Genomic DNA, 15,452 nt, shown 5'->3' on the forward strand with positions numbered 1-15,452 from the left:
TCAGATCGGTGACCTGCAGCCGACCGAAGGCCGCACTCCTGAACGATCTCCTCCTTGGACACCGGGTTCAGGTAGTCCGCCAGGTAGTAATCTGAAAAGTATGGAGGGGTTCTTGTGGTTAGATGTCGGTTTGAAGGGACTGGGGATAGAGATCAAGTACCGGAGTCGAGCAATGCATACGCCTGGAAGTTGTTTGAATTGACTGGATGGACAATCTGAACCTCGACGTTGCGTCGAATGCCGTTCAGAATTTCACCGGCCGATCGTTTCAGTTCCTCACCTTGAACGACCTCGAACTGATTGCTCTGGACGTTTGCGTACATTGGCGGTTGCTGCTGGGATGCCAGGGGTGACTGTAGATGTTGACCGGATGAGCCCGGTTGCGCGTGCCGGTAGTCTAAGGTCTGTAGGGAGTGGATATTGGAAACTGATGGCTGATGGAGAATCTGATTGAAATGTACCTCGTTGAGGGGTCCGTGACCGGGAGAATGTGGCTCGTACTGCGCTAAACTGGCCGTTGCTGCAGCGATCTCTTCCGACGTGGGTGATCCAGGTGGTGGATCCTTCTGGTTTTTGGCATTGGCAGCTTCCATTTTGAAGAACAGCTCTAACCGTTGGCGTTTCTGAAAATCACAACAATAAAGCTTCTTCAATACCAATCTATCTTGGAAGATTGAATCGGGTTAATTACATGTTCCCACGCTAGGAAGTTGGCTTCCGAATCCCTGCTGGAGATGGTCCACAGGTGACCGGCTCCTTGCGGTGCCTTATTGCCTTTCCGGAAGTGTGGGTTGATCGACAGGTTATGACGAACGGAGTTCTTCCACCGGTCATCATTCGATTTGTAGAACGGGAAATGGTCTCTGAAAGAAATCAGAATTATATTCATTTATATGTAAATCTAGGCTAGATTATTATCAACATCTTTTTCTTTCCCATCCCAGGACGAAGAACTTCAATGGAGTGACATTAACTTTCTTAGCAGCGTCACTCCCAACGTTTTGTTAACATCAACACATACTATATGAAGCGGTTGACGAGATGTTGTCGTTCAATGGTTTTGTATATTCATTACCGTTGCACAGTAGGTCTAGCCGATTCAATACTTGTAATGTATCTCTGATATTTTGCAAGTATTAACATTAACAAGAAAAAGGAAAAGTAGTCGATTTTACCATTTGCTAGGTTTCTTCAGAGCGATGGCTGTGTACGTGTAGACTAGACTAGACTGAACATGCATATAGATCATTAAATATCAGCATCTTCTTCTTGACGTAACATCCCAACTGGGACATAGTTTTCTTCTCAGATTAGAACCCAGGCCTCCCTGGCACGGTCTTACTGAAAAGCTGTAAATTTACCGCATCGGTTTCATGAACCTCCATATAACAACATGATTAGATCCTATTCTCGCTGTCGCACTGCAAAATTTCTCACGCTTTTACGCTGACCGAGCATAACCGTCGTCAACCGTCGCGTCATGCCCTTTAAACGAATCCTTCCCTCTGCTGTATCCATTACACGTGACGTCGCCGCGCGGTAGATCGTGCAACGTCGATTCAACGGCAATTTGTCTGTCACGGCATGCCTCTTTCGGGCCGCTGCTTCCCTCTCCTAGACTTATGAATGTAGAATGTCCTTTCTCCCCGTTTTAACCGATCCGCGACCGATGGACGATGCTCAGTGAACCATGAAAATGGTACACTTAACTGCACCCCGGAATGGCCATTACACACCTGTATCCTATTCTCGTAGGTATGTACCTAGGTACTTGCATGTTGCGTTGTGGTGCATGTTTCTCCCCCTTCAGCACGTGTCCTGTATCCTTGTCTACGTCTTCAGGACTCAAAACCTCGTAAATGTTTACGCTGAAACCATTAATCATACACCAGAAAGCTCACACATTTGAATTTACTTCCACATCTAGGGAGAGCCGGTATAAAATGTGACGTAGGAGATTACGAGAAGTCGTTCAAAACTAGTTTAAGGCTACGTAACCAAACCGAACCAAAGACAAACAGACGTCACATACGTTGATCTAAACAGTTGGCAAATCAAACCTTTTTGTCTGTTGCCGAACCTTCTTTAAAGAGGTGCATTCATCGCTGATCTCCCCGCTGCACCAGCAGGACGACGAATGTCCTGCGCGGAATTTAGTCTGGGCCAAGGGTCCCCAGGAGAAAAGGAACGCGAGGAAACCAATATCCGCAGTCCATAAATGTAAATGTTTATTCATGTGGAACCTTGCTTGGGCTGCTGCTGCCGCCGCTTCCGTGTGCGCTATCATTCCTTAATTTTTATGGTTCACATTTTCCATACGACAGATAGCTATAGCACTGCACAGACTGCCTGCCTGCCTAGAGGAATACTGAAAAAGTATTCATCGTTGAATAGGACACGGAAAGGGACAGTTAGGGAGCTCTCCATCAGCATGGATATTCACGGACAGAACCTACGTGGCATGTGGGACATGGGACAGGTTGAAGTCGTAAATTATCTCGCCGATCAAATCGTCTACTAGGGTACATTTTGCTGAACATTGAATATCCTCATACACAGTTTTCTATTTCAAATCATTTTTGAGAAATTACAATTCCAAAGCGATGTAGAAGAGTCGGCATGAGAGTCCGTCACCTTGTCACAGATCCCGACGAAATCTGAGTAATCTGGATAATCCACCCGAAACCCTTACGCAGTTTTGGACACATTACATTGTGGTTTTAATCAGTTTTGTCGGTTTCCCAGGAAGGCCGGTTTTTGTCCATGATTTCCCACAACTCTGCACGGTTCATACTGTCGTAGGCAGCTTTGAAATCGATAAACAGGTGTTGCGTTGGTATCTGGCATTCACGGCATTTCTGTAGGGTTTGCCGTAAGATAAAAATGTGGTCCGTTGTCGACCAACCATCGATGAAATCGGCTTAATAACTTCCCACACATTCGTTCGTTTAAGTTGACAGACGACGAAAGATTGTCCGGGATAGTACTTTGTTGGCAGCATTCAAAATAGTGGTCGCTCTTTATTTCTCACATACCAAATGGTCACCTTTCTTGTGAATGGGACAGACTGGCCGATCTGCCGTAATTCTGTAAAGTGACGTAAGCGACACTGAGAATTTTGGCACATTTTTGATTATTGTGCATGAAATGCCTGAACGTTCTCTAAGTTTTCTTCCATGGATGCTAGATTACGACTGGATCTTGCATTCTAATATAGCGAGCATACCACAGTGTTATAATTTCGCATCTACTGTTCTCCAGTAGTCCTCTAGAGGGGCCTAGAGGACTACTGGAGAACAATCGATGCATCGAGTACGCCCTCATCTGGCAACGCTGCCTCGAGGTTGCTTTAGTCGCTCTGGGTTATACTGTGACGGTCGCCGATACCGTACATTGTTGATGACGGAAAGTTTTGGACGCAGTTTGGCCATCACCAGGTAGTGGTCGGAGACGATGTTGGCGCCACGACGTCGATAATGTCGGAGAAGTGCCGTCCATCAATCAGAACGTGATCGATTTGCGATTCCTTCCGTTGTGATTATTTCCAGGTGTAACGATAAGGGAGGCTGTGTTTCTTAAATGGCTACTTATGGTCATATTTTTGGAGGTGGCGAAATCAATGAGTCGTAGGCTGTTTTCGTTCGTCAGTTGGTGGGCGCTGAAATTTTCAATTGTCGGTCTGAATTCCTCCTCCTGGTCTACCTGAGTTTGGGTATCCTATGATACGTGAGGGCTGTGTACGTTTACTATGCTGAAATTAGAATCGGCTCTTAATCTCTGCACATTCTTTCGTCGATCGGCCACCAACCGATTACGTGCCTCTGCATGTCGCCCATTACGATGAAAGCTGTGCCCAGCTCACGTGTGTAGCCGTAACTCTGGTAGATGGTATGATTACCTATAAAAGTTCGCTCCATGCATCCTTTCCAACACACCCCCTGCAGCGCTCCAATGCCGAACCCACGGTTCTCCAATAGATCGACGAGTATGCGGGTGCCCCCAATGAAGTTGTTAGGAGATAGTCAGTTCCACGTACCGAGTTTGCAATCGCTAGTCCTTATTGTTCGCTGGGATCGTTGCCGTTGGTCTCAGTTCGTATTATTCTGTTGCTGATTTTCCGTTACAATGATTTTTAAGGCTGATTCGTAAGGAAGGACGATCGAGATCGCGAAGCGATGGAAGAGCTGTACCGCGCTAAGGACATACAGAAGTTCTACAAGTAGATGAACCGTTCACACTTCCTTTAACCTTCACATACCCGACCCCCAACATCTCATTTTCAAAATGCTGGCATTTCGTCAACTTTCATCCAATTTTTTTGAAGTCGCCCTGAATCGATCATAAATTAGTGCAAGTTTATTACACCTAAGTGGCCATGCAATATCCGGAACCATTCCGGAGATATTCCGGGTTATACTGGGGTCATGGAGGGTGCCGTAATGGCTAAAAAAGATTATTTCGTGTGTTTTTGTGTTTAAATCTTCGTTTTTGAGCGGAATTTTCATTGCGGACAATAAAATACAACTGCGATAATCAGATTTGAATAAATTGACCCATCCGGATCACCGTGACAGGTTCCACGGGGGCATCATTGGGGACACTTCTGGTTTTCATCCACAACATGTCGTGCGACATATCAAACTTCATGATTTCGAATGACTTAGTCAGAAACGATACTCTGAAGTCTGTATCAACTAACATGGCCACCCCGGAACATCTAGCATAGGTCTCACGGGTATCAGTAGGTCGGCTCTAGAGGCACGTTCTCCTCCATTCGGGAAATTTGTGCCAGGTCTCACGGGGGTGACATCGGGAACATTTCTGGTATGCAACCAAAACATGCATTGCGGCGTATCAAACTTCATGATTTCAAGAGAATGGGGCAGACAAAATTGACTGAAGTATGCAGCAACTGACATGGTCACTCCGGAACACCTGAAACAGGTTCCGCGGTGGCCGCTCAAACACAATAACACACAAAATGATCATTTTTTAGCCATTTGGCAAAACAGAACCCTCCCCCACCCCCTGACCCCAGTACAATCCGGAATATCTCCGGAATGGTTCCATATATTACATGACCACTTGAGTGTACTAAACTTGCACCAATTTATGATCGATTAAGGGCGACTTCAAAAAAACCGGATGAAAATTGACGAAATGCCAGCATTTTCAAAATGAGTTGTCGAGGGTCGGGATGTGAAGGTTAATAACCGGAAAAACCGCAATTCTCCGTTGCTAAACGTCGTTACCCGCGTCTAACTGCTGCTCAGTTAGACGGTCCGGTATGCACTGGCTGTCCATTATCCTGTGCATGCTTTCTAGTCGCTCTACATTCTACTTCACCATGAGCGCATTCGACTATGCAGCAGCGCCATACCGTAGTATGGACACCGCTACTGACGCAAGCAGCTTTCGCTTGCTCGAGACAACTGCTGAACTGTTTGACATCATCCTCGATAATGCCGTAACCGCCACGCTCGCCTTTTACAGGCATACTACTGAAGTTCAACTTGTCGTCGACCATAACTCCAAGATGCCCCAGAGCGCATGGACCTGATCGAGCACCCGTCCGTGGTGACCTCTACCTGTTGTGCAGATTTGCGATTGTTCACCACCACCACCTCCGTCTTGTGGTGTGCGAGTGTCAGTTACCTCGACCTCATCCAGCCCTCCACTATGTCGATCGCATGCACTGCCTTCAGCTCAACCTCTTCAACTGACTTACCGTATACCACCAGGATAATGTCGTTAGCCAAACTGGCTATCTGATAGCCCCGCGTTGTCCGTCATCTCAGTGTGGACCAATAACCTCAACAGAATGATCCGCTCTAGGAGTTTCTCGGCCGTGTCTAATAGGCAGATTGGTCTACAGGGGATACTCAAAATAACTGGGACAGGTAAAATTTTCACTTTTCAAAAAATGTTCAATTCGTTGTAACTTTTCGAAAAAGGCATCAAATATTTTCAAATTTTCACAGCAAGTTCATCAACTAGTTGTGTATCAGTGGTCAAATTTTTGAAAAGATCGGGCTATTCTACACGAAGTTATAAAGGTTCTAGAAAAAGGTATAATTATACGATAGCCAACTTTGAGCTGTTATATCTCCGGATTCAATGAACCGAATGCAATGAAATTTTGATCACTTATGACTTATATAATAAGCTATTTAAAACTTTTGACTAAACTTAAAATTCTTTACACGAAAGAAAATTATAACGATTAGAAATTTTTTCCAATATAACACCAATTTATCCAAAACTTCATCATCGTTTCAAAATTCGAGGTAGTAATGATAGTTCATTTAAATTCCCTCTAATTGACTTGAATATATTTATGTTTGAAAGGAACGCTACCAAATAGCCGGCATTAAATTGAAAAAGTAATGGGATGCACATGAAAAATAGATAAATTTACTAAAAAAACGTGGAAAAAACAAAATCGCTATAACTTTTTTTCTTGTTCAAAATTTCAAGTAAAGTCAAATGTTTTCCAGAGTTCATTATATAAGTCTTGAATGGTCAAAATTTCATTGCATTCGGTTCATTGAATCCGGAGATATAACAGCTCAAAGTTGGCTATCGGATAATTATGCCTTTTTCTAGAATGTTTATAACTTCGTGTAGAATGGCTCGATCTTTTCCAAATTTGAACCACTGATACACAACTAGTTGATGAACTTACAGTAAAAATTTGAGAATATTTGATGCCCTTTTCGAAAAGTTACAGCGAGTTGAACATTTTTCGAAAAGTGAACATTTTACCTGTCCCAGTTATTTTGAGTATCCCCTGTATATGCCGATGGGTCATCCGATGGCTTCCCGTGCTTGGGCAGTAGAATCAATTTTTGCCTTTCCACCTATCCGGGAACACGCTTCTATCCAAGCACCTCTGCATAGCCAGTCTGACCATGGCAGGGCAAGCCTCCGGGCCCGGGGCCTTGTTCAACAAGTGATTTCGCAATTGCGGTTAGCTCGTCATTTGTCACTGGGGGAACCTCACTCGGATCGAAGTGGTCTTGCAGCGTGCCCATGGTCTTACCTGATAGTGCGGGAACAACATTTCCACTATCCTCTGCAGCCTCTCGGGAGAGCGTTCCGGTGGTGCAGATGTACTCTCCATTTTGTACATGACTACCCTGTAGGTAGTTGTGTAGGGGGTTGTGTTGGCCGTCGGACAGAGATTAACGAAGCATACCCGATTACGCGCCTTAATCTCCTTGTTCAGTGCCAATTTTGCCACCCTGTATGACTCCTCTCGCTCCGCTCTCAACTCATCGGTCCGAGATCATTGCATTATGCGTGTACCCGTTGTCAACTCTCCAATCTGAGCTAGGGTTAAGACCCGGGCTCCAGAAGGTCACATCAATGATGGACTCCACACCGTTCCTGCTATAGGTGCTCGTACTGTCTACATTCGCAACATCGACGTTTAATCCCGCCATAGCCTCGAGTAAAGCACAACCTCTCTCGTTCGCCGAGCGACTGCCCCACTCGACCGCCCCCGGTCCACACTGATGACCAAGGTACACAATCCTACTAGTGCGCTTACTAGCGAGTATAGACGAGAACTGGTCTCCCGGCCACCTGAGGGGGCATAGCAACTGCAGTAGTAGACCCCGTCGATCTTCGCAATTGGACCGGGTACCGACCGGTTGTACAGATCGCCGCTTTCTTAGTCTTACCCGCTAATTCAATTGTGTGACCCAAGTCATTTTCGGCGGTTCTGTCCCCTACTCATGCTTGGGCACTTAAGCCCATCCGTCACGTGGCCTTTGTTCACCGTGTAAATCAGACACTTTGGTGCCGAATTGCACTCCTTGGCGAAGTGACCTTCTATTCCACACCTTCTGCAGAGCTTGCTTCTGTCGGGGCCTTTGCATGTCCACGACTTGTGTCCTCGCTCAAAGCACCTAAAGCACACTTCTGACGGCTCGTAGATGCTGAGCGGACACTCTAATCAGCCGACTTCGATCATGCTCTTCGCAGCCGCCTCATTCGCCTCCCCAATGGGAAGCTTGACCGTAGCGATCTGCGTGCCTGCTGGGACCCTCCGTATGTGGATCGATGCACTCGGCGCGTCTACCATACACCTGTTGCTTGAGGACGGCAGAGAGCTCTACCGCGTTGGACTTCCTGTGCTAGTGCCGTGTATGAAGAGCCCTTATTGATCGCATCCTTCTTGAACACCAGCATCGTCTAACCTGTCCTAGTGCGCCGGATGCTTTTGACATCCACGCCTAGCTCCGAGAGATGATTTTCGCCTCGCATATCCAGCGGCACAGGGCCCATATAGCCGAGGCGGTAAACGCACGGGTATTCAGCATGACCATGCTGAGGGTGACGGGTTCGATTCCCGGTCGGTCCAAGATCTTTTCGTAAAGGAAATTTCCTTGACTTCCTTGGGCATAGCGTATCTTCGTGCCTGCCACACGATATACACATGCAAAATGGTCATAGGCAGAGGAAGCTCTCAGTTAAAATCTGTGGAAGTGCTCATTGAACACTAAGCTGAGAAGCAGGCTTTGTCCCAGTGAGGACGTTACGCCAAGAAGACGAAGAAGAAGAAGAATCCTGCAGCACGTCTGCGTACCTATCTCCCTCTGTTTTGAGGACCAGTGCATAGGGCGTTAACCCCTCACTGGGCGCTCCTCGTCGACAGATCTCGGCCTTTTGGCTTGGGCCGTGTTTTTAGTCGTTTCTGTAGCCCCACCTGGCTGCACCCTAGTCGTGCTGTTCGTAGAGTGGCGGCCCGTTTGCGTGGACCGCTCCACTCTACACGCGTCGGCTACACTACCCCGTCGCTCAACCAAGAGATCGTACTCTTTCGTGGCCTGGGCTACCGAATAGCAGAGCTTCAACAGACCTTTTTTTAAGGTCTTTGCTGATGTTGTTCCGCCCGCCCGGTACTCGGACGTTGATCAACCGCCCCTAACATGGGGATCAGACACTGTTGGGAACCGGTCCTCCTATAGAACAGACGCACAGGTTTGTACTTAAAGTACTTAAAACAACACCCCCTTTTCCTGTCAGCCTACGAACAAAATTCACGATCTTTCCTAAGGTTGCACGCGAAGGTAGGGATAGGGCTTGCTGGGCAGAGGCTAGTGATGTCAATGGGATCTGTATTGCGCGAATTATCCAGCCTTTCTGTGCCTCAGCTTACGCATCTTTGCGTTAATACTTTCGAGAGGAAACACATAACGGTCCAGAGAATCTCGTTACCACTCGACAGCATTCCTTCAGATCTGTAAGGCTCTTGCAATTAACCTTCCGTAACTCGCGTGGTTGTCCACCACCATCAGCACCTCGCTAATGCTGAACACAAAAAGCGAGATTTTTTCAACGTGTTGTACAAAATACAACAGCGCGATCGCTCGAGGGTTAAAGCTGTGGGTTCACATTCAATACTGTAGAAGTTCTAATATTATACTGAACTGTAAAGCAGGCTTTGTGCTAGTTGAGATGTTGTCCCAAAGAGTAGGAATATGAAGTTCTTACTATCAAAAACAAAAGAGATTTAACTCCGATGATAGCATAGAAATTCGAAATTTTACTATATTTGAACCATTCGTGCCCACATGAAATCTATAACTTTCTCGATGTGACATTTCCATTCCCTTCTCAACGTTCTCCAATTCTTATGCCGTTCGTCGTCATCGATCGATGATGCACCCGAAAAAAAAGGAGTAAAACACAAGTTATGTGATAGTCACGGTTCGGAAAATCGTAGATTTCCCCTCTGTTCGTGTCTGGAGTCAATTAGGCTAGTCAACTACTTACGCTACTAGTTTTACTAGAGTTTCGACGGTGCGACGTTAGCGTTGTCGTTCGGTTGCTTTCCAGGCATTCTTCTATTGAAAGGAAAATCTACCCCCGAAAAAAGTTTTTTTTTTCCTGTCCACGCTTTGTCATTGCCATTGCTGGTGTTCAGCCCAGCCAATTTCGAACAGTGAAACGGAACGACCCAGCCAAAATGTTGCAGTACCGTTTTGAAATGGGGCAGTGAAAATGGACACGCGCCTGTGCGGCAATTTCGAAGCTATCCCTCCTTTCAAAGATGGGGTTTCAACTACGAAGGAACAGGACGAGAGCACAATCAATAAGGGAAATTTAATTTAGTTGAAATTTGTGTGAATAATTGTGTACTGCTGATAATTTTGTTTCTAAAATTTTGGGTCGGAATTCTTACGAGTCTGAATTCTTACGATTCAGTAAGTTTCACGTTAATCTCCGCATAATGTCATTATAAGTAACACATTAGAATCCAGCCGATGACTCACCAAGTCACCAGCAATAAATTTTGTTCGGTCACTATGTATCTAACTATACCTACATGCCAATACAAAAGCCAAGCCAGTCATAAATCACATGTCACCGAGTAAGACAGCCCCGTGGGAGGTCCTGAATGTGGGTAGGTGGTGCATACTGAGTGCAGAGCAGGGATGCCAGATGATTTTTCCAAAAATCTGTATCAGGATTTTAGAAAATCTGTATTTGTCTGTATTTTGAAACTGTGACTGAAAGCCAAAAAAATACCAAGTTTCCATAAATCCTGTCAGACCCCGTTTGAAATCTGTGGGTTCAACATGTAGACAACATGTTTGTGTCCCGAATTTTGCACGAATATTTCTGTTTGCAGTAAGTTTTCACTAAACGGTGTAAATAGCAGAACGTTATGGATTTGAATAGTAAAATAAATATGTCTATTCTTAATAATTCTGAACTTTTACGTCGCTGGATTTCTGTGAAAATTTCTCCAGGTATTCTTCCAAGAATTTTCCCTGGGACTTTCCTGGTAGTTTCTCAAAAAAAAATCACGGATTTCCGCAGAAATTCTTTTCGAAAATCCTCATGGGATTCTTTAAAGGATTAAAGAGAAAATTCTTTCAGGGATTGCTACATAAGCTATGCTTGTATTTCTTAACATATTTTTTTTTTTATATTTTTGGGGAAATTCCTCCAAATTTTTTTCAGGAGTTTTTCTATAGCATTTCTCCGAAAATTTATCAATGAATTTCTCCAGGGGTTTCTCCATTAATTTCTTCTCACGTATGTTGAAAAGATGCAATTCCAGGAGATATTTTTCTTTAACAAACATTCAGAGATTCTATCAGAAATTTAGAAACTTTCAGTTTGTATGAAGAACTAGCATAAGTTACAATACACAAAAATAGAGAGATTATAAAAAATAATCTTCAAGAACCCTTCCAGAAATTTTTGCTTGAATTTCTACTTAAAGGATTACCCCATTTTTCAGAAATTTTGTCGTGATTTTTTTTTGGAAATTCCTCTAGAAAATCCCCGAAAGATTTTTCTGTTAAGTTCCTTCAGGAGATTATCCAATAGTTCCTTGAAGTATTCCTCTAGGCATTGCTTTGGATTTGTTCAGACCTTTCTTCAGGGATTTTTTTTTCATTTTTTTTTTTTTCAAAAGATTTTCTCAACAATTAGTTCTGCAGCAATTGTTGAGAGAATCTTTTGGAACTACTAATAAGCTTTATTCAAAGAGTTTTCCTAGAAATGTTTCAAAGTATATTTGTAGAGGGTTCTCCACTTCTTGTAGGTTTCTCAAAGATTCCTTGAAAAATCTCTTTTTTTTATTTCTTTATTGGTTCTCTAAAATATTCTTCCAAGAAATCTCTTCATAAATTGCACGAGTTTCTTTTTTCGATGAATCCTTCAGAAATACTTCCAGCAGTTCTTCCAAGGATTCCTTCAGAAAATCCCACAGGGAATCTCAATGAAGGATTCCTTTAAAAACATCCACAAATACCTTTGTCTGCAATGTCTGTATTTTTTAAGAGATTTCATTAGAAATTCCTCCACGGATTTTCCAGGAATCACTGCAGAAATTTCTCAAGGATTCTTGCATTGATAGAGTTACTCCAGAAGTCTGTCAAGATTTTTTTTTCATTTTTTCTAAAAACAAACATGAATGAGTTTCTGCAGGAATCACTGAACGAATTCCTCAAAAAATCTTGGAGATCCCTGGGGAGAGTTTCCGAACAAATTCCTTTCGGATTTGTGAATAATTTACTTGAAGAATTTCAGAATTTTTATTTTTTCAGGTATACTTCATGAAGGAATTTCTAAATTTTGAAATCTTGATGAAATCTCTGGAGATAAATATATTTTCACATACGGATTTCTAAATAAATCTAAGCAGAAAATTCTGAAAGAAATCTAACTCTTAAGTAAAGTAAAGTTAGTGGTAAGTAAAAAGAAAATCGAGTTAAGTACTGTGCCTTTGAATTCCACTAAGAATTTGCATCCTTTGACAGATACGTATTTTGACCTCAACTGTAAGGTCGTCTTCGGTATCTCGTACTTCACTCGACTTCAGTCAAGTCCAGTCGAGTCAAGTGCGAGACACTGAAGACGACCTTACAGTTGAGGTCAAAATACGTATCTGTCAAGGGATGCAAATTCTTAGTGGAATTGAAAGGCACAGTACATAACCCGAATTTCTTTTTTTACATCATAGAAGAAGTACCTGGAGAAACATTTCGGGAAATCCTTGGTAGAACGCATTAGAAAACATTTGCAAAGATCCCAGAAATAAATTCTTCAGGTATTCGTAGAAATTATTTGGAAATATTCCTGAATAAATTTCTCAAAGAATCCGTGGAGATATCAATGGAGTTATCTGTCGACAAAAAAAATTCAATAACTTTTTAAACAAATCTCCAGAAGAGTGTGTAAAGTTTGTTGGAGTTTAAGAAGGAACCCATAGAAATCTATTCAAAAGAATTCCAGAAAAAATTATTCAAGGAATATCTTAAGAATGCCCTTTAGAAATTTCTCAAGGAATCCCTGCAAGAATTTCTTAAAAAAAAACCCTTCCCATTACCGGTGTTCCATATACTAGACGCCTCTCCGCCTTTTACCGAAATTAAAAAAAAAACCCTCTCATGCCGCATTCTCTGTGCTTCAACAAGCTAAGATGGGCCTGAGTTCAATTCACGTTCGCAATTCTTTTCTTTACATCTGCAAGGTAACGTTGAGAATGTTCAAATATTTTCATCACATATGAAGTGTTCCTTTTGCTACATCCGATGCTTCATATTTTTGCAGGTTGTATTCGTACTCTGTAGTTTTCAAAAGCTCTATCGATTTTTTATCTTCAACACAATTTTATAGTTGTTTGAAAAGGTGTGTCCTGCCTATTTCTTCTCAGGTTCGATTCGATATTATTATTTAAAAAAACTGTCATTATTTCCAATTTCCAACGAAAACATTATTCGTTAGTTTTCTCATTATTTTCATTCAACATATAAGAATAAAAAGCATAAAGAAACCCAGGTCTTTTGCTTAGCAAAGTTTCCAATAAAAAAATTTCATGTACTGAAGCTTAAATTTTCCTTACATCTTCATATTTCACTGGAAATTCGCGACCCTTGCAACAAATTGTCAAGCAAACAACAATACACATAAAAAGGAATCAGCAAAGATATAGTTTATTCGATTTTCCTTATACTAACATAATCTATGAAAACTTGCTAAAAAACTTCATTTTGGGCGAAGGTTTAAAAGTTTTATATTACAAGATTAAGATTTCAACGTGATAAAACCATAAAAAACATCTATAACGTATGCTTATTACATATCTAGGACGTTTTATGTTTCGTAATATTTGTTTTATTGAATTCAATTCTAAAGAAAATTTCCTGTGATGAAATGATTGAAAATTGAGGTCAAATGTGAAAAATATAGATAATTTAATGGGTTTGTACTCTTTATTACTTTTATTACTTTATTTTTCATCTTGCATGAATGTATGAGGAAAAAAATATGTGGAGGAAAAATCTGTATCAAGATCATGAAATCTGTATTTTTTCTGTACTCTGTATCCTGTCTGTATCAACCTCTAAAAATCTGTATAATACAGAAAAATCTGTATATCTGGCATCTCTGGTGCAGAGAGAAAATCTGCAACTTCCACCACCACCGACTTGCCACAAAGAATCTCTAAAGTAATCGGTGGAAAATCAATCATGTCGCAAGGAATCGCAATAATAATATTTTGCTTCGCGCATCACACGGAAGAAAGCCATTCGTCAAAAGTGGGGAGATAGGTGATTTACATCGTTTTTGACATGACAGCATAGGCTTTCTACCGACCCACCGAACGCTCTTTCGGCTTTTGCGGTGGGCACACGGGCGCGACGCGAAGACGAATGGAAAATGCGGTGTCCAATTTGGGGTGCCCCCACCGAATGACATATCGATTTTGTGGTTTTATAATGCTGGGCCTGCATGACAGAAACCGGAGATATTCTTGGGTTGTCATGATTAATATGACGTAATACCTTTTATCATTCTTCGAACTTGCACAGGACGTTTACCCGAATCGATAACAAAGTTGCTGGTAGAATTATTACATCAAATTCAAGATAAAACTGTATCAACATAATTCCTCCATGATGCACGGATCGTGGCTGCTGCTCTTCATCCTCGGTCACGCCCGATGCTCGCCAAGTCACGCTTCACCTGATTCGCTCATCGTGCTCCCTGTGCTCCACGCCTTCTTGTGCCATCCGGAACTGTCGCGAACACCAGATTTGCAGGGTTGTTGTCCGTCATTCTTGCAACATGCCCTGCCCAACGTATCCTTCCGGCTTTGGCCACCTTCTGGATGCTGGGTGCGCCGTAAAGTGCAGCGAGCTCGTGGTTCATTCTTCTCCGCCACACACCGTTCTCCTGCACACCGCCGAAGATCGCCCTTAGCACGCGTCGCTCGAAAACTCCGAGTGCTTGCAGATCTTCCTCGAGCATGGTCCATGTCTGGTGTCCGTAGAGGGCCATCGGCCTTATTAACGATTTGTACATTTGGTGCGTGGGTGAATCTTTTTGAACCGCAGCTTCTTCTGGAGCCCGTAGTAGGCCCAACTTCCGCTGATGATGCGCCTTCGAATTTCACGACTCAAGTTGATGTCAGCAGTCAGTAAGGATCCGAGGTAGACGAATTCCTCCACCACCTCGAAGGTATCCCCGTCTATCGTAACATTACTACCCAGGCGGATCCGGTCGTGTTTGGTTCCGCCTAGCAGCATGTACTTTGTTTTCGAGGCGTTCACCACCAGTTCGACCTTTGCTGCTTCGCGTTTCAGGCGGCTGTACAGCTCTTCCACCGTTCCAAATGTATTGGCGATAATGTCCATGTCGTCCGCAAAGCACACAAATTGACCGGATTTTGTGAAAATTGTTCCCCGGCTTATCCCATAAGACCTTCCAGAGCGATGTTGAAGAGTAAGCATGAGGCTCCGTCACCTTGTCGCAGTCTCCGGCGAGATTCGAATGAACTAGTTAGTTCACCCGAAACCCTTACGAAGTTTTGCGCACCGTCCATCGTTGCTTTAATCAGTCTAGTCAGCTTCCCAGGAAAGCTATTTTCGTCCATGATTCTCCACAGCTCTGCGCGGTCGATACTGTCGTATGCCGCTTTGAAG

The 15,452-nt window shown here is 43.3% G+C and overlaps 1 protein-coding gene across 1 annotated transcript in view; it reads right to left on the minus strand.

Moving 5' to 3' along the window:
- Nucleotides 1-5: 5 nt before the first annotated feature.
- The window catches only part of LOC109397730 (uncharacterized), a gene marked incomplete at its 3' end in the record, with an annotated part of 68,587 nt that continues 53,140 nt past the window's right edge, over nucleotides 6-15,452 (minus strand). Inside the window, exons 5-8 of the mRNA XM_062854951.1 lie at nucleotides 692-863; nucleotides 462-623; nucleotides 161-404; nucleotides 6-91 (exon numbers count right to left, since the gene is read on the minus strand). Coding sequence (XP_062710935.1) covers nucleotides 6-91; nucleotides 161-404; nucleotides 462-623; nucleotides 692-863 — 664 coding nt within the window. The remainder of the gene's footprint in view (nucleotides 92-160; nucleotides 405-461; nucleotides 624-691; nucleotides 864-15,452) is intronic.

Source organism: Aedes albopictus, chromosome 1 (assembly GCF_035046485.1).
Source record: "Aedes albopictus strain Foshan chromosome 1, AalbF5, whole genome shotgun sequence".
Lineage (NCBI taxonomy): Eukaryota > Metazoa > Arthropoda > Insecta > Diptera > Culicidae > Aedes > Aedes albopictus.